Source organism: Physella acuta, unplaced genomic scaffold (assembly GCF_028476545.2).
Source record: "Physella acuta isolate Inbredline_101_S28 unplaced genomic scaffold, ASM2847654v3 ptg001064l, whole genome shotgun sequence".
Taxonomy (NCBI): domain Eukaryota; kingdom Metazoa; phylum Mollusca; class Gastropoda; family Physidae; genus Physella; species Physella acuta.
The window spans coordinates 531,643-553,532 of NW_026732581.1; the positions used below are offsets into that span (position 1 = coordinate 531,643).

The 21,890-nt window shown below is 33.8% G+C and overlaps 1 protein-coding gene across 1 annotated transcript in view; it reads left to right on the forward strand.

Moving 5' to 3' along the window:
* Positions 1 to 21,890, forward strand: part of LOC131955372 (angiopoietin-2-like) — a 47,486-nt gene continuing 25,596 nt past the window's right edge. Inside the window, exons 1-4 of the mRNA XM_059319493.1 lie at positions 1 to 42; positions 249 to 405; positions 1,644 to 2,920; positions 3,473 to 3,589. Of these exons, the coding sequence (XP_059175476.1) occupies positions 1 to 42; positions 249 to 405; positions 1,644 to 2,920; positions 3,473 to 3,589 (1,593 nt within the window). The remainder of the gene's footprint in view (positions 43 to 248; positions 406 to 1,643; positions 2,921 to 3,472; positions 3,590 to 21,890) is intronic.

Genomic DNA, 21,890 nt, shown 5'->3' on the forward strand with positions numbered 1-21,890 from the left:
ATGATTTTGCAGGCCAAGATGGGCGTGGTTCTATATGCCACGGTAATAATGCACAGCCCTTCATTTTAGACTCTATCCACACGTTCCAGGGCGGTCTTATTTGCATGGGACAGTATGGGTAACACATACTCTAGTGCCCCTCTCACATAGCCAATACATGCACCTCTCAAGAGCCTGGCGTTTTCGCCCCACCTGGTATGGATCAGTTTTTTGAGAATGCTCAACCTCTTAAAGCTTTTCTTACATAGATTCCTAATGTGCTGGGTCAGGGTCAACTTCTGGTCCGGCTGTATTCCGAGGTACGCTGGGTGCTTCTCCCATCTGAGCTTGTTCCATTCCAGCAATTTTTTAGCCTGAAATGGGCGACTGGTCTACAGGGCGGAGTGGTCTCACTTGCTCACACACGTACCTCTGTAGTGTCTTGTCTTTAGCCCAAGCTGGCCGGCTGTAAAATACATTTGATACACTTCCTAACATCTGTTTGATATACACATTCGTTCAGCCTTCAGACACATACCATTTTACTATTATTACAAAGATAATACACTTTACATTAGCCTGACATGGGGCCTACCATGACCATTAGTAAAAAAAAATTCATTCAAACATTGTTTTATACACATTCCATACTTATTGATTAATTTATAACAGTACAGTTAATAAATGTAAGTTTTCAATTACCTTAAAATTAAGCCACACAATCTTATACACACGTTCCAAAAAGTAAATTAACTTTCTCCGTAGAGAACAAGTGCCGTAGCACCGAAATACGTATAAATTGTTAATATCAAGTGACTCAGCACCAAAAACATGTAACTCCGAAGAAGGGAGAAGGTAGAGTGACCGGACTTTAGCTTCCCTACCCTACCGCAGTCTGAGGTTGAGGCCCGGTCAGCCTTACGATACCCCAGGACTAAGGTTCAGGTGTGTACCGTTACCTGTGTGGTAGCAATAAGGGGGTAGAAGTTGAGACACCATGATAGTTATGTATTATATATAATAATAGATGCTTTACATCATTTTACTATTGACCGAAATCGGCACATTGGAGTTGCATTCTTACCCGTTTTTTCCGATCACGCCGTAAACACTGCCAACGTCAATTCTACACTAGCAAATTATAAAGTATTTCAGTTTTAATCCAATTTCTATTAAACAGAAAAGCGTATACATGTATGATTTTTGGCGGCTGAAGTTTGTTTTACGTTGAGATATGATATTTAAAATAATAACGAATAATATTTTTGTTTTAATTGAGTTTTTTTCTAGTGAACGCTAATACGTAGTTATATATTCATTTTTGTATTTTAAAAATTGAGAAAATTACACGAACTTGGATAAAGAGATGGGCGTGTTTTCAATGCATGCTTTGTCCAAGTAATTTGAATAAACTAAAACTTATTGAATCATAATTTACCATGATTACAATAATACAACTTATTATTTAAAATACTATTTTCATGACTGTAAATGTAATTTTTCTTACAATTTATAGACTACTTTGGAAATAATGTTCCACAAACGAATTAAAATAGATGTAACTATTCGGAAGTTTTTCTACGTGAAATGTAATTAAAAAATTCTTAAATCATTTAATTTTTCTGATTTTAGTGCTTTATTTTATTACATTTATTACATTTCAGGACTTGACATTTCACTAGAAAGAGAATATTACATGGAGGGAAAAGTTTTATTCTGTGCCAAGTTACATTGTGTGGAGAACACAAGAGAAGATAATGAAATCTTAGCTCTTGTCAACATGTCAGTCTATAGGATCAGTGAATTAGAGGGGAAGATTGTGTTGGCGTCTGTATTAGAATCAGATTCAAGAGTTCGAGATTATAAAGTAACTGGATCAAAAGTTGATGGAAAGTTTTCAAAGGCGATTGGAGAGTTAACTGTGTCGTTTACAAAACCTTCTGATTGTTTTAGTACTGTGTTTGGATGTGATGTGTATTACACAAATAAAAGGGGTCTCATTGAGATGAAAGAAAATAAAACCAAACCTGTTGGCCAAGACAATCGTAAGCCGCTGATGTTGATGACCTTAGAGGCTAAAACTCCAGAGTTTGATAAAACAATTGATAAAATGTCAGATTTTTTAAAAACTTTTAAATATTCTGATAAGTTAAACAGTGCTGACTTGAAGATGAATTTACAGTTTTCATCAGATGACAGACGTTCTAACCAAACTGTAGATCTAATACAACGTGGGAGAGAGTTGTCTTTAGAACAGAGAGTTGACACTTTAGTTAACCTTACCAATGCAATGGAAAATCGACTTAACAGCCTATTAATTGATGATGTGTCAAAAATTCAGAAACTTGAAAAGAAAATTATGAACATAACGAATGCATACAATGAAATTGTTAACAGAGTGGATAAAACTAATCAAGAGCTTTCACACTTTAAATCCAACGTAACTGAAATTTTTCTCAAAACAACTCAACAGACAGAAGCAAACAATAAAACACTTGAAAAACAAATTAAGTCGGTACAAAATGTTTCAACTTTATACAATATTTTACACAAACAACTGGAGAAGCTGAACTACAGTGTTGTTAATGTATCATTCGTTATTCAGAATTTGTCTCAGGAGTCAAATCACAGTGAAGTTCTATCTAAAACAATGCATGATTTTAAGATAGATTTATTAAACGTGATTAAGGAAATGATAAAAAATAGCACAGCGGTGGTGGAACAACGTCAAAATATACGTATTCAGCAACTGGAGGAAAACAATAAAATGTATTCAGAAGCACAGGCAAGGAAACTTCATGATTTAATGACAGCTGTATCTCATTTAAACAATACAGACATGCATTTTAACGCCAGTATGGAGAAGATTGAAAGCTTAATGCAAAATCTGATGAATGAATCAGATCAAAGTAATGTCCTCATCAGTGGACTACGTGAACAGGTACGCTCTTTCTTTTACTGCAATATATATATATATATATATATATATATATATATATATATATATATATATATATTTATTTATTTATATATATATATATATATATATATATATATATATATATATATATATATATATATATATATATACATAATTATATAATTAAACTGTGACGTAGAAAGGTCTGTTGTCACCCGGTGTGGCACATAATCGTGTCACTCTCCCCTCTTATCGACTTTGCAGTTTGCACCCTCCCCTTGCTAAGCTTCTTTAAGTTTTGCTAATTTCCAATTTGGATGTACAGTTTACAATTCCATCAATTTCTATTACAGAGGGATTAAGTACTTTAAAAGTACAGGTATTTTACTTTAGGGTGATATTTTGAGCATTCTATTAAATGAATCCTCGATATAGGTTAAGTGTTTTGCTAGTCGATAATGTTGCAGTAGAAAATAACATACCATGAATATTAAAGCAAAGTAGCGAAATGTTTCCCGGTGTTTTCAACTGATATTTAGAACAAATGTTGAACACGTTTTTTTTTTACTCCAGTTAAAATGTGCCAACATGAACAACAGTGTTTTAGCGGACATGACAGAGGCTGGAGTAGACGTCAGCAGAACATTGTGTGATACCAAGACTGACGGTGGTGGATGGATTATTATTCAGGTTGTTTTGTCATTTAAGTTATTCTTAGACTTTAAACTAATTAGTTTTTTTTTCCTATATTTTATTATAACAATTACGATTTATTTATTCAATTGAATACACACGTATTATACACAACATTGACATTTGGATGCGTCTAAAGAAAAACAAAATCTAATAGTTGAACGACATACGCAGTATTTGTCTATTTGAAATTATGATGACTCTGAAAAGGTTATATGGATGTCAAAAGACATCAGCTCTAGTTTTGTTATAGTTCTGGCAGACCGTTGGCCAGTATTTGAATTGGTTGACAGGTGACAAGTACACAGCAGTTTTTTAACATAAGTCAGTGTTTTGGTGTCTAATGGTGAGAAGGTGATTTGTAGTCTTGTTTATTTTCTTGTTCTTGATAAAAGTAGGGATTTTTAAATAAAATAGAGAAATTCATATTTTGTTATAAACAATGATAATGTTATGTGTACATTAATTTTATTTTCAATATCTTTTGTGTTGTATTAAAAAAATGTGGATTTATTTGGTTTCAAGTTTGAAGAGAACCAAACGTTCAAGCAAATGTTTTATCTCGTGATAGTTGTGACTGTCTCATACATAAAGCATTGGAAATATTTAGAAAGTTAATGTAAAGAATATTAGGTCTTATAAAGTAACGACTGCTTTGATTTTATGTAAATTGTTTTTTGTATGATATAACTAAAAACGTAATAAATTTCAAAGGTAATTAAGCCTTAAAATAAATCAAATGAACTCATTTTACCGCAGTTTTACCACTGCCGTTATTTTATTCAGAAGCGTTTTAATTTCGTCAATAATTTCATTTATATTAGCACATGCGTAAAATAATACTTTATTAAACTTTGGAATTAATCAAATCAACTTGCTTAAACTTTATGTTAGCATTCTCGTTATTTCTTACAGAGACGCATCAAAGGAGATGTGAACTTTACAAGAACTTGGAACGATTATAAAAACGGATTTGGCTCCAATTCTGGAGACTTCTGGATAGGGAATGACGTCATTTATCAGCTAACAAATTTAGTAAGAACATCAGAAATCTCAAACCTCTTTTAATTTTCGTCATAACAAAATTTAAGGAAAATATCTTTTAATGCGCGCCTAAGCTTATAAAGTTTGACCATATATGTTTAAAACACAAGTTATTATAGACTTTCCACGCCCACGACTTTATATTTTCCCTAACTTTTTGGTCAGGTAGACTTATTCAAATACCAAAATACCATTCTTACAAACAACATTCACCACTATTCATCCATTCGCTCGTTAATTGAATAAAAATACTATTTCTCTTAAGGGAATAGATTGATAAGCTGCAATGTAAGCAGGAAATAGATAGTGTTATATAATCCTTACTAAAAAAAGTCTTTTGTTGTAATAATGGGATACATGAAGGCTCTATAGTAATAAGTGTATCCAATATTTTTACTTTATAAAAAATTGTTTCAAGCATATTATAAATATCAACTACTGCACAACCAATCATTATTGGCATAAGTGGTAAATTTGTTTTAGAAAATTTCGTTTATCAATTTTAAATTTTCGTCACGTTTAATCAATATGTATAATTATAATATAATATTAGCAGGTCACTACATACAATATTTCAAACACAATGCAATATCTAAATATTTCTAATCTTTTGTCTACCACAGGGTTATAATGAACTCAGATTTGACATGAAAGATAAAGGTAAAGACTACTACGCTGTGTACAGAGGTTTTAAGGTAGAAAATGAAACAGCAAAGTATAAGATGAGCTACACGTCATTTAGTAGTGGGAATGGTGGTGACAGGTTAAGTTATCACAACGGCATGAAGTTTACAACCATTGACTCTGATAACGATGTGTGGTCAACTGGAAACTGTGCTGTACGCTGTAGTGGTGGTTGGTGGTATAGTAATTGTCTCAATGTTAACTTGAACGGTGAATGGGCGAGTGAAGTTGGTTTAAAAGGAATTCATTGGGGTAGCGTTACAGGCTGGTTGAGGTCTCTAGACGTTGTTGAGATGAAACTTCGTAAAATGTAAACAACCCGAAAACAATTCGGTGGTAAAAAAATGGATATACAAAAATTAAATTACCAATACACTCTTCAGAAAAAAAAACAGGACTAACTAAATCAAAACAAATAAAATTTAAAAAATTAACGAAGGATTTTTTTCGTTGATGATGGTAATAAAATTAAGGAACACTAAATCCTAACATTTTTTTTCAGGAAAATGATTTAAGAAAACTCTAACATAATTTGTTTTATTACGATAATATAATAAGATCATACATGCAGTTATCTAGAATTGAAATACCTTGTAGATTGACTGTGTGTGTGCTAGCCATCAAAGAAAAAAAAAAGGTTATGATGGTTTCATTTATTTCTTGCATAAGCCTAAATAGACTTGCAGTGTAGTTGTAATCTACCACTTTATCTGTAATTAGCCATTCACTCGGATTGTGTGTAGATCACCCTTAATATAGTGTGTAATGTTTGTGCAATTGTTTCAATAATATTTTTCGGCATAGTTTCTCAAAATATAAAGATCCATATTCTATGCAAAAAATTACATAAAGTAGAGATAGCAAATGTTAATTTTGGATTTGTAAAGCATTGTATAATAAATGTTTATATCGTGTGGTCAGAACTAATGTAGGCCTGTTTCTTATTGTGCATGTTTTTTTTTTTTTATTTAGGAAACGTTTTATTTTGAAGACTGTTTTTATTACTGGGTTCGGAATATTCATTTATTATCGTTTTCAAGTTACATTATTATACTCTCACTAATCTAGTGGGTAATTTTAATTGTTACCTTTCTTGATTAATTTATTTTAAATTTCGGGTTGTTAAATATTTTTACAGGGAAACCATTAAAGAACAGCATTTACATACATATTTTGCTTGATTAATTTTCACAATTGTTTTCATACATTTTTATTATATAATTATATACAGTAATTTTATATCAAGTCTTCCTTTGTGTGGTTTAATGTATTGTTTGGTTTATATATTTAATAACACACCCGTTTATGCAACTTATGATATGTTTTCTTTTATTTATTTTTTTCCATTTGTCTTTTGAACACATAATAAAATAGTCTGAATTATCTAACAGATAATAACTTTTGTTATTTTAATGTTAGTTATTATCTGGAAGCTGGAAGATGCAAACTAAAACGACGAGATGAGAGGTTACAGCGATGCCGTCATTAAAAAGGAATTGTAGAATAATCTCTTGAATGGCATTGTTTAATGTCTTTAAAACTGATAAACGTAACGCTATTAAACATATGGTACGGCGTGGTATAGCGGTAAAGACCAAGGCTGATTAAAACTCTCAAGTTTGGATACGAGCTAGAGATTATAAATTGTAACTGTCCACACAGCTACGATGGTACTTTACTCACGTTATAGAACTTACATATTGGCCAGGATATTCTACTTGTGTCGAGTTTACAGAAACACATGAACTCTACTTCAACAGCCATATAATTGTACTGATTAGAGTTTTTGATCCATGGATGAATCAATAACTTGACATTTATTGCCAAAGCAGTACCGGCTATGCAAACAGTCTTGATTTATTTGAGAAGAAAATATGTAGGTAACTTAGAAAAAAAATTGTTTAGCTTTCATTTGAGACTATTGTAACGCACTGTCAGTGCAAAGTAGCACGATAGAAGATATGGCAGAATATGGCTAATGGGACAGTATCAAACATACGGTAACTTTCAATGCAATATTTAAATTGTGCCGGTAAATTATAAGATATATTAAAATATCACAACGTCAAGTTCTACCTTAGCTAAGTTCGTGTCCTTATTTATAAGTTAAATTGAGTTGAACATTTTGGTTGTGTGCCTTATATTCTCGCTACTTTATCTTGCTATTATCTACCTGCTATTATTTGGTATTTGTTTGGCCTTTTGAGAAACAAGGATTTGATTACAGTAAATCAAGTGATGCTCTTTTTCATTGATTTTGATTACAATTAGCAATAAAAAATAAACTTGTGAAATTTGCAAGAAAAGTAACATACACAGCTACACTGTCAACACAATTAAGAGGAATAAGATCGATTAGGACACGCCAGCCCATATAGTTATTTTGCGCCAAAGTACGTTTAAATTATATGAACCGAAGAATAGATAAAAAACCGACACAGTCGATAATAAAACAAAGAATCGTGGCGTGATATAAGATAAAGACAAGAACGCTCTAAAAATCTTATCCAAAAACGGTAAAGTGTTAAGCGTCACAAAAGTATTCAAGATACAACAAGACAACACCACACAAAATACGATTAACTAAAATTAAACATGCCTAGCTAAAACAGCAGGAGCAAACCGACAAAATACAGCACACAAAAGGAAAATTTCGAACTCGAAAAAAACATCAATATAAAGTGGACCTAATATTATATACGACACAACTGAAATCTCAGGCGACCAAAGGATACCTAATGCCCCTAATGATATAAATAACAAATATTCCATTCCATGTTCAGAAGTACAGAAAGCTATAGGGTTAGGGTTAGGGTTAGTGGTTTCCAAAACTAAATGAGCCTGGGTTCATCTGATGAAAACATCGCTTTATTTTTTACCTAAAAATTGTGTAATGCAATTGTTTAAAAACAAGAACAATAATGGAACTTTGAATAATTTTTGTAACTTTCAAAACATAAATCCTACCAAAATGTAAAATATTTGCTAAAATTTTATGTGTCACACTTTTTATACATTACTAGTCTCGGCCGATTTTACGTAGGCTACCTAAAACGATAGATTGCCGCATAAATTTAATATTATTGTAATTATCTGTACTAATATAGAAGAGTATTCAACCGTATTATCACTCGAATCTATATTTAGCTATTGGATTTATGTATATCATCACAATATTTGAAGTCACTACTTACCGACTTATACGGACCTCTGTAACATCTTTTAGCCCCAAGCTGACTGGCTGTAAAATACAATTCACAAAGGTACTACCATCTGCTTTAACACATTCATTCAGACATATTTATGTTACAGATATGTCATCGTGTATTTAACAAGTAACATTTACCTAAATTCATCACAATAAAATAGTTACTAAAATTACTTACGATTAATACATAGGTTTATAAGTTTCCCATTCCAAGATCGTTATTAATATACAATATGGTTGATACAAGAACGTTTTTATTAGCCTTCACACAAAGCCACACATTCCTTCACTCTACACGGTGGCTTGTAATAACAATAACCGTCCGTGGCACAATAAACAAATTGGGTTATAATATATTGTTAAGCGCCGTAACACCACATATAACGTGTAGCTCCGCCCATTGACCCCAGTCCAAGATCAAGTCTCGTCCAGCGCTATGATGCCGCTAGACTCCAGGTCCAAGCGTGTAACATTACCTGGGGGGGGGGGGGGATAGCAAGAAGGGGAAGATGGATCATCTTAATAAATATTTTGTTTATCATAGCAATTCAATATTTCTGCAATGTGATGTTTTGTCTATTTTACTCCATTCCTACAATTTTTGTATATTTTAATCAAATCCCCATTATCAAATTATAAATAATAATGATCATTATAAAACAAAAAATGTGTTTGTATATATATATATATATATATATATATATATATATATATATATATATATATATATATATATATATATATACATATATATATTATTTTAAAACTAAAATAAGCTTGTTTTGTTGAAATCTTTGCCATGGTATATAATGACAATTTTCTCAAAGCAAGTGGATAATTTTAATCGTAGCCTCCCTTTCCATTCTATAATCTCCAATGAGAAGGTTATAAAATGTGTCTTTATTTTTTAGCGCAATTTCCATACTGGCAATTGCGTTTAATAACTCGTCATTTCTGGATGGATGGATGTATGGATGTGTAGATGTGTGGATGTGTGTCCGCAGCTTTAAGTCGTATCTCCTCCTCAACGAAGCAATACCGAGGACTAGTTCCAAAGCAAATATGTTAAGCAAGTTCCGAGGATGACTGTGGACCAAAAAAAGTCCCGATATTCCTTCCTAGATTTCCCGGAAAAGCCAAAAAACCTCGAAAAAAATGCAGTTTTGTGCCAATATCTCGGCAACCAGACCACTTAGCGACTTGAAACATTTACCAATCGATTCCTGCCATAATTTAGAACAATATTGCCTAGTACAATTTTCAAAAATATCCTTTCGCTCGGTCACAATTTTTTTTAAAAATTACATAAACACCTACAAACCGATCGTTCTCCTAGCTTGAAGGCACCCCAGCATTATACGTCTTTGCGATCACTATCTATTTTTAGAAAACATAAGGAAATTGCGCTTACATTGTCACTAGATTTTTTATTAACTTGTTTTTATATGTGCCAATTGTTATGCATGTAGGGTCGACACAATGATAACCAAGTGTACTTGATGTCAGTGGCGTACCTAGGTAGTTGACGAGCGGGTGGGGTATTAGCAATGGGCGCTGACCTTAGGCGTGGGCGCTAAATAAATTCAAACAAATTTAAAACAAATTTCAAATTGTAGTTTGTAATAATACACAGTAAAAGTTAAGAATATAAACGGCAACCAGGCTTCACAAGCTGATTTAACTGTTTTCTACCTTATTTGTGTAACTGTAAGATTTATACCCCATTATAGTAAGTGACTGGTGAAAACCGCTCACCAACATTTAACAAGATTTGGTCTACGATCTCTCCAGCCAGTGTTATTGAGAAATGACAATAGTCTTTGTAGCTAAAAACTGAAGCGTGAGTGTGTAGAAGGATACTTTTGAATCGAAATGTCAAGAACTTTAGAAAATTAAAATAAGGCTCTGTATATTTAAAATTAAATATTACAATTTGTTAGTATAAAATCATACCTAAGAGCGATTGACTGCTGGTTTCGTAATAACCTTTGGATACTGGAGCTACAGGCTTGCTGGGAAGAATTTCTGTTTTAAAAGAGCTAGTAAGAGCCATTTCACTGCACAATAGTTTTACATGTTATATTCTGCAAGCCATGATTGCTAAAACTGGAAGAAGTATACACATGTAAAGTATTTACGAGATGTGTAAAAAAAAGGCCATGAATTCGTAGTACTTCTGCACCATTCTAACATAGGATGGTTATCACGTGGACAGGTTTTGAATTGTGTTTTTCAAAGCATATGGGAGTAGCCGTGTTATTGCTAGAGCATCAGCATTGGAGTGCATATTGCTTACAAAAATCTGAGTTTATTATCGTTGTAGCTTACATGACTCAGAACTTAGCAAACTTTCCCCTGATAGACGACTGTGTAAGTAAGATTAAAGATTATGTGTAAAACGAGACAGTTCTGTATCCGTGGAACTGAAGCAAACCACTGCTACACACTGAGAACAGTTTCAATTTATCTCTTCGGATACTTCCCTACAATAGAGTCGGATCCAGCATGCGTCAGCTAGCCGTTCAAATTTAGTGTTGAGACAACAGATGACAATTTAAAAAATCCACTATAAAATCAATCATTGAAATTCAGCAGATCCAAGTTAAACAGCAGCACTCCAGAAAAACCACACTTTCAAAGATTTTGGTGGTAACAAATAGTGATATACACTGTCAGTGCTAAGACACTCTAGATATTTTCTTACCTTTTATTTCAATATATCTTTGCGAGCAATAATTTTCATAGGATGTCGTGCATTTAAACGAAAAAGAAGAAAATAAACTATTGGGAAAATGATATGTATAAAGCACTTGCCAAGATGAAGCCGCGCATTTCAACAGCAGAAGTCACAATGATAGCAGTAGAAATCCATTATTGTTTTGGTGTGTCATCATGTTTTAAATAAATAAGAAATGATCCTTAACAGAAAACCAGATACAGGTATGGATAAGGACGAATGTCTCATTTCAAACCATAAATGAATCAGCAAATTAACACCATTAAGAGCTAATGTAACAAACAAAAATGTCCAAAAACAATGGCACAGAAAAAGAAAATGTCCTATTATCTTTAACGACACGGTTATCCAAAAATCAAACAACAAACGTATCTACATAAACCATCTCACTTGAATTTTATCCCCAAAGTTCTTTCCTGCTACACAAATTTACTGTAGATCTGCGCCAACAAAATCTCCAAAAGAAACTCTTGTCTGCTTTATTTTGTTTTCTACATGACCAGATCAATGGCCAAGAAACATTCCCAGAGTTTCATGTCGCGGCTAGTCACATATAAACATTTATGTTTGTATATCAACCGTGCCATACGTGTGAACGTTGTCATCGGGAAGGGCGGGGGGGGGGGGGGATGGTCGGGCTGCTGAGCTGATACGTCTGTCTTCCGGCGAAAATCCCGATGACAGGTTACAATCTTGTTTGGTCCCAATGAACAGTGGTGTGATGTGTTAGTATTTCTACATTTAAAATTTCTAATAAAGTATGCTTAGGCGAACCATTCAGTGATTGATTGAGAAAAAATGATCAAAGAAAATTTCAATCAGATTTTGGAACCCTTAATAAAATTTCCCGGCCCCTGTGGACACTTCCGCTATTTGTCATATTTTTTCGGTGGCTTATGTTGTGTGGTTAACAAATGTTTTGACTGCATCTAATATTTTAATAAACTGTGCCCAGTTATTTCTGGTTTATGTTGTGTGTTTAACAAATGTTTTGACTACATCTTAAATTCTAATAAACTGTGCCAAGTTATTTCTGGTTTATGTTGTGTGTTTAACAAATATTTTGACTGCATCTTATATTTTAATAAATTGTGCCAAGTTATTTCAGCTGTATGTCACTCTAGTAAAGTAGAGATAGCTCTGTGAGAAATTTTGTCACATCGTTTATCGACAATGTGATTACCTCTCGCTAGATTTTAGCCACGAATTCACGCAACTGCTGATAATAGTAAAATGTATGAGCTTATCAAAGCATGTAATAAACTTATTGTAATCAGTTTTCAAATTTAAGATAACTTTAATAGATAAATTCAAAGTACAAACAAAACAGCATCCCTTCTCGCGGATTTGACACATTAATTATCGTAGAAAATGAATCAGCAAAGTACTAGATTAGCTTCACGTCATTTATTGGTGGGAATGTTGAAGACGACTTGAACTATTATTGTTAAGTACATTAAAGCTTACAGAGAGTACATAAACATTGGAAAATAATTACTATCGTGACACAACAAAACAATAATAGATTACATTAATGAGATAGTTATTAACATATAACAGTATAATTACTTAAATTAATTTTTCAATCACCTTCACATACAGTCAAACATCCTTGTCTCTACACGGTGCGGTAACACAATCATGTTTGTTTATATTTTGATAAGCGCCTCAACACCAAACATATCATGTAACTCCGTAGATGGGAGAATGTAAAGTGACTGGACTGTGGCGTCCTTAACGCGCAAGTCACTTAGCTCAGGCTCCACTCTCATGACCGTAGTCCAAGGTCAGGGCCCGGTCAGCTCTACGCTACCACTGGACTCCAGGTTTAGGCGTGTATCCGTTACCTGGAGATAGCATAAACAGGGGAGAGGAGGAGATATTTAGAGTGTGTCATAAAATTTTTTAGGATTCATAATACATTCAAAATCACATAAAATACAATATTTCTGTAAAATAATGTAATGTAATTCACACCTCGAATACTCGTATATGTAGTAAATCTATATATATATAATTTTCTTCTTGAAGACCCTAGAAAACAAGCTGTAAGCACGCCTTGCAGTCCCCTCTCTTCTTCACTAGGCATAAATCAAACTCCCCCACCTCCACATGGTCTGGTGAGCTGTGGTTCACGCTAAATGTTTACAATCGTACAGATAATTTAATTTGAAACTATTTTAAACTTAGGGGAGGTAATTAAGGGAGGCTGCTTACACGGGAGGTGGGGGGGATAGGGTAGGGGTTGGGGAAAATGAGGGTGGGGGCGGTATCGTCCTTAACAACCAACTGATAGTATTTTAAAGCAATTTTAAAGCAAATATTTTCAGTGGCAGAATTGGTACTGTCGAATTCACAAATTATGAATTACTGAAAAGTAGAAAATAAAACAACTAAATAGCGGCGTATGATACTAATGTACTTATTACAGCCCTTTCTGTAATTGATAACTCGCTTATATTTGATTTTTTATCGATATCTTGGGTAAATAGGTCGGCGTTTGTTGAAAACTGTAAATTCAACTTAATACAAGCGCTGTTTAATTTATCAAACTCTGGAGTCTTAGCCTCTAAGGTCATCGACAATAACAGCTTATGATTTCTTTGATCAACATGCTTGATTTTATTTTCTTTCATCTCAATAAGACCCCTGCTATTTTTATAATACACATCACATCCAAACACTGTAATAAAACAATCAGAAGGTTTTGTAAATGACACAGTCAACTCTCCAATCGCCTTTGAAAACTTTCCATCAATTTTTGATCCATTTACTTTATAATCTCGAACTCTTGAATCTGATTCTGATACAGACGCCAACATAAGCTTTCCCTCTAATTCACTGATCCTATAGACTGACATGTTGACAAGAGCTGATATTTCATTATCTTCTCTTGTGATCTCCACACAATGTAACTTGGCACAGAATAAATCTCTACCCTCCGTATAATATTCTCTTTCCAATGAAATATCAAGTCTTGAAAATATAAGTTTCTTGCACATAGTTCGTATTTTAAAACAAATATTATGTTTAATTACACATCTTCCTATGATACTTTTAGGTTATAAAATTACCAATGCACTATTTTAAAAAACGACCATAATTTACTGATAAATGCAGTAGGCAACCATAATATATTTGAAACTTTACAATTAACCCAAGTTAAGTTTGAAATTATCATCAAATTCAAAAGAACGATCATTGTGTCAATTTTTTTTAAAAGTGCTGGTTAATAATCTATATATATAATTCTCCTCTGCGAGCCGTCAGAAAACAAGCTGCAAAGCGCGCCTTACAGTCCCCACTCTTTCTCTATATCACTATCACTTCCACCCCCACCCTACCCCCACATGGTTTGGTGAGTCGTAGTCAAACTAAATGTTTACATATCGTAGCGCAGGGTTTAGTGACGGCTATTAGGGCAGATAATTTAGTTTGAAACGATTTTAAACTTTAAGGAGGTAACTAAGAGGAGGCTGCTTTCACGGTGGGAGAGTGGGGGAAAGGGTCGGGGGTCGGGGTTAGGGGAAAGGGGGGGGGGTTAGTATTGTAAAGCAAATATTTTCAGTGGCAGCTTTGGTACTGTCGAATTCACAAATTATGAATTACTGAAAAGTAGAAAATAAAACAACTAAATAGCGGGTCAGCTCGTATATTTAATGCCTGTTCTTACACAAGCAAATATTAAGTAGTCATCTCTATACAAATAGTATGAGTAAACAGGATATGACCTGAATTACTTTGAATTGTGAATGAGCAAGCAGGACTTGACCAGTTCGTGGAAATTATCTTAATGAGTTTAAGAAATCATCATCTTTTGAGAATTAACAATATTTGCATTAGTGTAAGTTCCAAAACTTTTCCAAACATTTATCAAAATACAACAGAAGTATTGACTGGACAAAAAAGCAATGGAAATAATCACGTACACACACTTTATCAAAAACCTCATATAGAGAAACAATATGGGCATAGAATAATGGCAAGAATAAGCGTGTAGAAATGCAATTGAGGTTTGTGGAATTAAATTATTGTGTAAGGTACTGTTTAGCATTAATTTGTTTTAAGTGTACTTTAAATATTAGACAAAAATAACAGTTTTAGCATTCTTATAACATTGACAATATACATTTCAATACTTTGTGAATAACAATTCTTATTATAAGTCGTGCTTTACTTAGATAACCGCTTGACGCAAGGTCAAGTACTTGCCGTTATAAATGTAGGTTACATGTGACGTCAATACCACACGGACAATGTGCTCCAGTTTAAGTTCATAATGTAACAGCCATTATATTTCACTCATGTTGTAATATTTGGTATTTATCCGCTTTAAAAAAAATATAAAATAGAGAGAGAGAGAGAGAGAGAGAGAGAGAGAGAGAGAGAGAGAGAGAGAGAGAGAGAAATAAATATCTAATGTAATTTTTCACTATAAACAGCTTCACAAAAGAGCAATACATTAGCTTCTGCTTAAAAGCACGAAAAAATTAACTAGAGGAAATAATGTGATTTGCTACACACATTTGTTGCATCGTACAGTTTTGTTTTCACAATGTGGATGAAAATTTTTACTTAATGACATGGCCTACACTAATCAGTTTAACTTAACTGCCTAAAATTTGAACAACTAAAATAAAAAATAAAAGAGTTGTGTAATTTAACTTCAATAGTTTCCGTTGCTAATCTTAGTTTTTAGTTTTGTAGAACTACCAGTATAAAAAAATTCTTTTTTTTTGCCTTTCAACATCTCTTTACCCTAATAATGGTGTTAATACATTTCTGCAATTTAGAAACATAATTTTTATTATGAGTGAGTGTGTATTTTTATATCTTACATCCGTATACTTAAAGAGGTCACGATGTGAAAAAAAAATGTTACCAACACTTATCTTTTCGTGCCTGGTACAATATGTGCATATCTATTTTTAGCTTCCTTCTTTTGTTTTCAACTTTTGAGCTAAATTAGGCAACGGACGAGGCGATGCACAAGGGAAGGCGTAGACTAGCGGTAGAGAACTAAGATTCTAAACCTAAAGTGACCTTCTCTCGGCTAATAAAGTACTGACATAATGTTACAACTTGTAAATTATCGTCTTAATCTTTGTGTGTCATATGTCATATGGTGTAACCTTATATGATATTTGAATGATTAAATATTTTTTAAAAAAACCAGTAAAAAAGATTATGCTGATAATAGTAAAACATGAAGTATTTAAAACAGAGTTTTGACAGAAAAGGCATATCTTATTCCTTTATTTTGTCACACATCAAAGGCAGCTTTCGCCTCTAATTCTATGCTACCTAAAAACATGTTTGTTGTAAACCGACCTCCATGTAGCTGCACCAGTGATGAAGAAAACACAACTTATGTAAACGATAATGTTAAAATTAATGATGTAAACATTAAAATATAAATTTATAATACATAATTTAAAGTAGTTGGGTATAGCGAAAGCTGAAGATGGTAGAACCAGTGTGTGAATGTTACCGCCTAAGTTGTCGCAAGTGTGTACTCATATATCTAAGCTCAAGAAATTGTTTAAGTGGTAACTGGTTAAAAACAATTACTGGAACTTACAATACAATTGTTTTTGTGTGTATTCAGCGTCTATATTAGCGTAGTCTCAAAACAGGGGCAAATATATTATTTCGTGCTGGGATATTTGGTGCAAGGTATATCTTACATACAGCTTAAATAGCGAGGGGGGGGGGGGCGGTGCGAACCGCACCGGTTGACACCATTTAGGGGGGGGGGGTGACGCCAAGGCAAAATAAAAATAGCAAAATGTATAAAGATAATATAAATGATAATTTTAATTACTTAACTTAATTACTGTGCGAGTTGATTGGTCCTTTAAAGAAAGGTTGACAAATCTCGAGAAATTGGGGGAGGTGGGGTGACATCATGACAAAATCCTGCAAATGATAGAGAAAACATTGCTACATCCAACTGTATTAATAACCGACTTTAGATGAACATTATTAGTATTATATGTGCACTTGGTGACACTAAGTGTTATAATTCTCTACAAAACCAACGATTTTGCAATTGAATAAATAGCTGTTAGATTTAGGCCCCCTAATGTATTTTCAAGGTAGTTAATATATTGTTTGCACAAAATAAACCCCATTCGACAAAAAGTTAGGGAGCGGGTGACTCCAAATGCACCGTCCACTGATGTGGATTGGGATGAAACCACATAGAACATGTACACATATACATATCATTCGATAAGGAAAATATTATATTAAAGTCAACGCGTGAGTAAGTGTGTGTATTTGTACGTGTGTGTGTATATATGTGTGTAAGCATGTGCCACCAATGGAAAGATAGTTGTACATTTGATTGTTTATAAATAATTTAGCCTTGATTCCAGGTTTTTATTTTTTAATGACCATGATTTACGTTATGTTTATGGGAATTTTTTTTAAATCATATTAAAAGTTGTGTGATCTATGGCTAAAATAAATGTATATCTTTTTCACTGTTTTGTGGCATTGTCATAAAATGTTTTCATTACGAAAACAGTTTGTTTTTAAATTACTATTTAAAGTGCGTGTTACATAATAACACAACTTTTGGAATGTATTAATCCGTTATAAATAAATTAAGTTAAAAAAAAAACTTGAGAAACAAAAATATATAATGGGAACCATAAGGAATAAAACGTAAGAAACAGATGAATAGAACTGGATACATTATGCTATGGATTATAAAACTTTATAATAATTTGATTACAAGTTTAGAATAGATCCATAAAATATAAAGAATTTATTGAGGATTGAAACCTTGTAAACATGTTTTTGTCGCTATGTTTTTCATTTTCTCTACAAAAATTATTCAAAAGTGCGTAGCTTAAACAAATTAAATTCATCAAGAAAAAATATATATTTGAATACATATGCACACGCTTATATACATACTTACGAGATACTTACTTATACGCTTTTATACATACTTATATATATATATATATATATATATATATATATATATATATATATATATATATATATATATGTGTATGTATGTATAATTGTTTCTTTTGAGGGGGGGGGGGGTGGTGGTGACACAATTAGGTGCCTCACCGGGTTACACCCGACCTCGCTACGCAACTGCTTATACGAACATACACTATTCCGAATAATCACTTGTTCTAATGCAAGAAAATATAAATATAAATTCATAACCATTAGATCCTTCGCTAAGAAACGACAATTTAAAACAAATAGTTTTCAGTTTAAGAAATCCTTTGAGAAAATCTTTGTGAAAACTGAGAACCATGCATACATGACCTTTTTAGTGGAGAAATTGTTAGAATAAATTGCTGACGTTGTAATAATTTTAGTGTATAATCTATAGCATATCGCGATAAGAATATAGTGATACTGAAGAGCTGTTAGAGAAATGTTGAGCTTATGTTTTGAAATGAGACTGACTATTTGATACTTGTGTTTTTCGTTAAGACCTTCGTTATTTAGTAAAATGTGTCGCGAACGTGCTTGCGTGCGTGCTTGCGTGTGCGTGTATGTGTGCGTGCGTGCTTGTGTGTGTGTGTGTTTGTGTTTGTGTGTGTGTGTGTGTGTGTTTGTATTTGTGTGAAAACACGATAACTTGAGTACCGTGAGGACATAAAGGTGATGACTGTTCTTGTAGAAAAACATGAGTCGGGTTAACTCTGAAGCCAGTTCGCATTTCTCTAATACAAACTAAATCATACTTGGCTTATAATATAAGCTATAATATGAAACATTTTAAATGAAAGTCGGTTCAAATATTTTAAAAAAATGCAGCTTTAAAAAAAGAAAATATATAATTTAATTGACTAAAATATAGTTCATTTTTAAAAGTAATGTTACAAAACAAAAACCCAAAAATCTGCCAATAGAATAAGACTTATTAATACGCCATTTTTAAGAAAATATATTCTTTATTGTTTAGTTAGTTGAAAATAATCAGGACAATATTAATTTAGATAAAATGATTAAACACAAAAGTCAGCACTTTCTACGTATCCACTCAACTACTCTAAATAGCAAAATCTTTTCGAGAAAAACAGCCAGGATACAATAAAAAATTTGTTTCAGCGAAACTGGGCATACTATATTTGCCTTTATAGAATAGGAGCTGAAATGTGTATGAAGTGGGTTTTTCGTGTGTCTATCATTATGTAGACAACTGACTTGTAAATCCTGTATCTCGCTAAGTGCAATTAAAACCCTTGAAAATGTAACTATTCTCAAGCATTGTTTACACGAAAAGCTTTAAAAAAACACCAGCTTTGCTAATATTGTACCAGGCACGAAAACTGATGGTTACATGTTCCCACGTTTTAAGTTTTTTACGTACAAGGATATACAGTGTTATAATACATATTCACAATTCATTACAGAGTAAAGTAGAAGTATTGTTACTTCTGACCTTGTAAGAGCCCCAGCGTGTACAAGATCATTGTGCTGGTCCCCGACATAGGACGCTTTAAATAGAATGCATGGCCTACTAAATATCGCTTAGATAAATAAGATGCCTAACTTTATGCGTGTAAGATAGAACAATAAGGTAAAAATAACAATAAGTACTAGTCATTTAAGAAAATTCAAAATTGAGGCAAAACTAGAACAATGGATGATTATTCAACTTGTGTTGATAATAGTAAACTTACATCAAATGCTGATAATTCAATATATTTGAGAATACAAATTTATATAGGATTCTAGTTTCTTCAAATAATCAATCACCTTTTATTAAGAAACAATAACTGCACGAGCTAGAACACTTCTACACCCAGGCTGGGGTTAGCGCAGGTGAGCTTATAATGGGGCAGTGGTCGGGTTAAAAAGGCCGAATAAATTGGTTATCGGCTCTTTTATCGCCTCGGTGATGGGCATTTCCTTCTCGGCTTAGGGATAAGGCACAACGTACATCCAGCCCGACTGAACAGTCTGTAAACGGTCCTGTACATCTAGCACGATTAAACAGTCTGTAAACGGTCCTGTACATCCAGTCCGACTGAACAGTCTGTAAACGGTCCTGTACATATAGCCCGACTGAACAGTCTGTAAACGGTCCTGTACATCTAGCCCGATTAAACAGTCTGTAAACGGTCCTGAACATCCAGTCCGACTGAACAGTCTGTAAACGGTCCTGTACATATAGCCCGACTGAACAGTCTGTAAACGGTCCTGTACATCTAGCCCGACTAAATAGTCAGTAAACGGTCCTGTACATCCAACCCTACTGAACAATCTGTAAACGGTCCTGTACATCCAACCCGATTGAACAATCTGTAAACGGTCCTGTACATCCAGCCCGACTGAACAGTCAGTAAACGGTCCTGGAGTTCCAGCTGATTTCCTGGGAAGGAGGGTGAGAGGGTGAGTAGCGTTAGGGAGTAGAGGTCGTTTACTTGTTTTACTGCCACAACGTGAACACAATATTGAGATCACATGTACATTGAAAACAAGTACTTGTTCTAGAGTTCAACAGTTATCTAGGTAAAGCAGGGACTATGATAAAAATGTTGTTCAGAACGTGCTGTAATGTATAATGTCCAGGATATACGGATGTTGTTTTAAAAAGTAATTGAACCTGTGTGCTAGAACATGACTGACGGATCCTGTAGAGTTTTAAAATGTCGTGTAGTAAATATTACCTGATGCGCGTGTTTAAACTATAAACATTGCTTCAACTTACAGATGTTAAACATCAATTACCCCCCGGACATTCCCGCCTCCTCAGAGTGTTAGGGTTAGAGCTAGAGATAGAGTTAGGGTTAGGGTTAGGGTTAGGGTTAGGGCTAGAGCTAGGGCTAGGGCTAGGGCTAGGGCTAGGGCTAGGGCTAGGGCTAGGGCTAGGGCTAGGACTAGGGCTAGGGCTAGGGCTAGGGCTAGGGCTAGGGCTAGGGCTAGGGCTAGGGCTAGGGCTAGGGCTAGGGCTAGGGCTAGGGCTAGGGCTAGGGCTAGGGCTAGGGCTAGGGCTAGGGCTAGGGCTAGGGCTAGGGCTAGGGCTAGGGCTAGAGCTAGGGCTAGGGCTAGGGCTAGGGTTGGTTTTGGTTTTGTGTTACGTTTTAGGCTAAGGTGGATGTTTTGGTTTGGTCTTTTTCTTAAGATTATGATTAAGGTAGTAGTCCAATATAGGTATATAATTCTAGCTAGGATTCTAACTTGAGGGGGTGGGGTAATTCCCAGGGGTGATGGTAATTGACAGGGGGTAATTTAATTGACATGGGGGTAATTGCTCCAGGGGTAAATACGGGGGGGGGGGGGGGTGGGAATGTCCGAGGTGGTAATATCCTCGGGGAGGTAATGTCCTGTAGCTATCGAGCCTGATCTGATCGTATGCATTATGTTACTTGAAATAATTCGCCTACTTGGTAATAAGCAACCGTGTTTAAAACATATAATACATTGTGTACTCATTGATATTATTTACTTTTAATTTCAGTCCAAATTTAACGGCTAGTACAAATGTATATTTCAAACTAAGTTTGACAATTTGCATAATATAAATATATTCTATGACATTTGATTTATTGTTGCGTTACAGTACATAAAATGTGTTGTTTAATTAATTCGTCCTGCCACACTTGCGGTCAAGAGTAAACATGTTTTGGAGATAACAC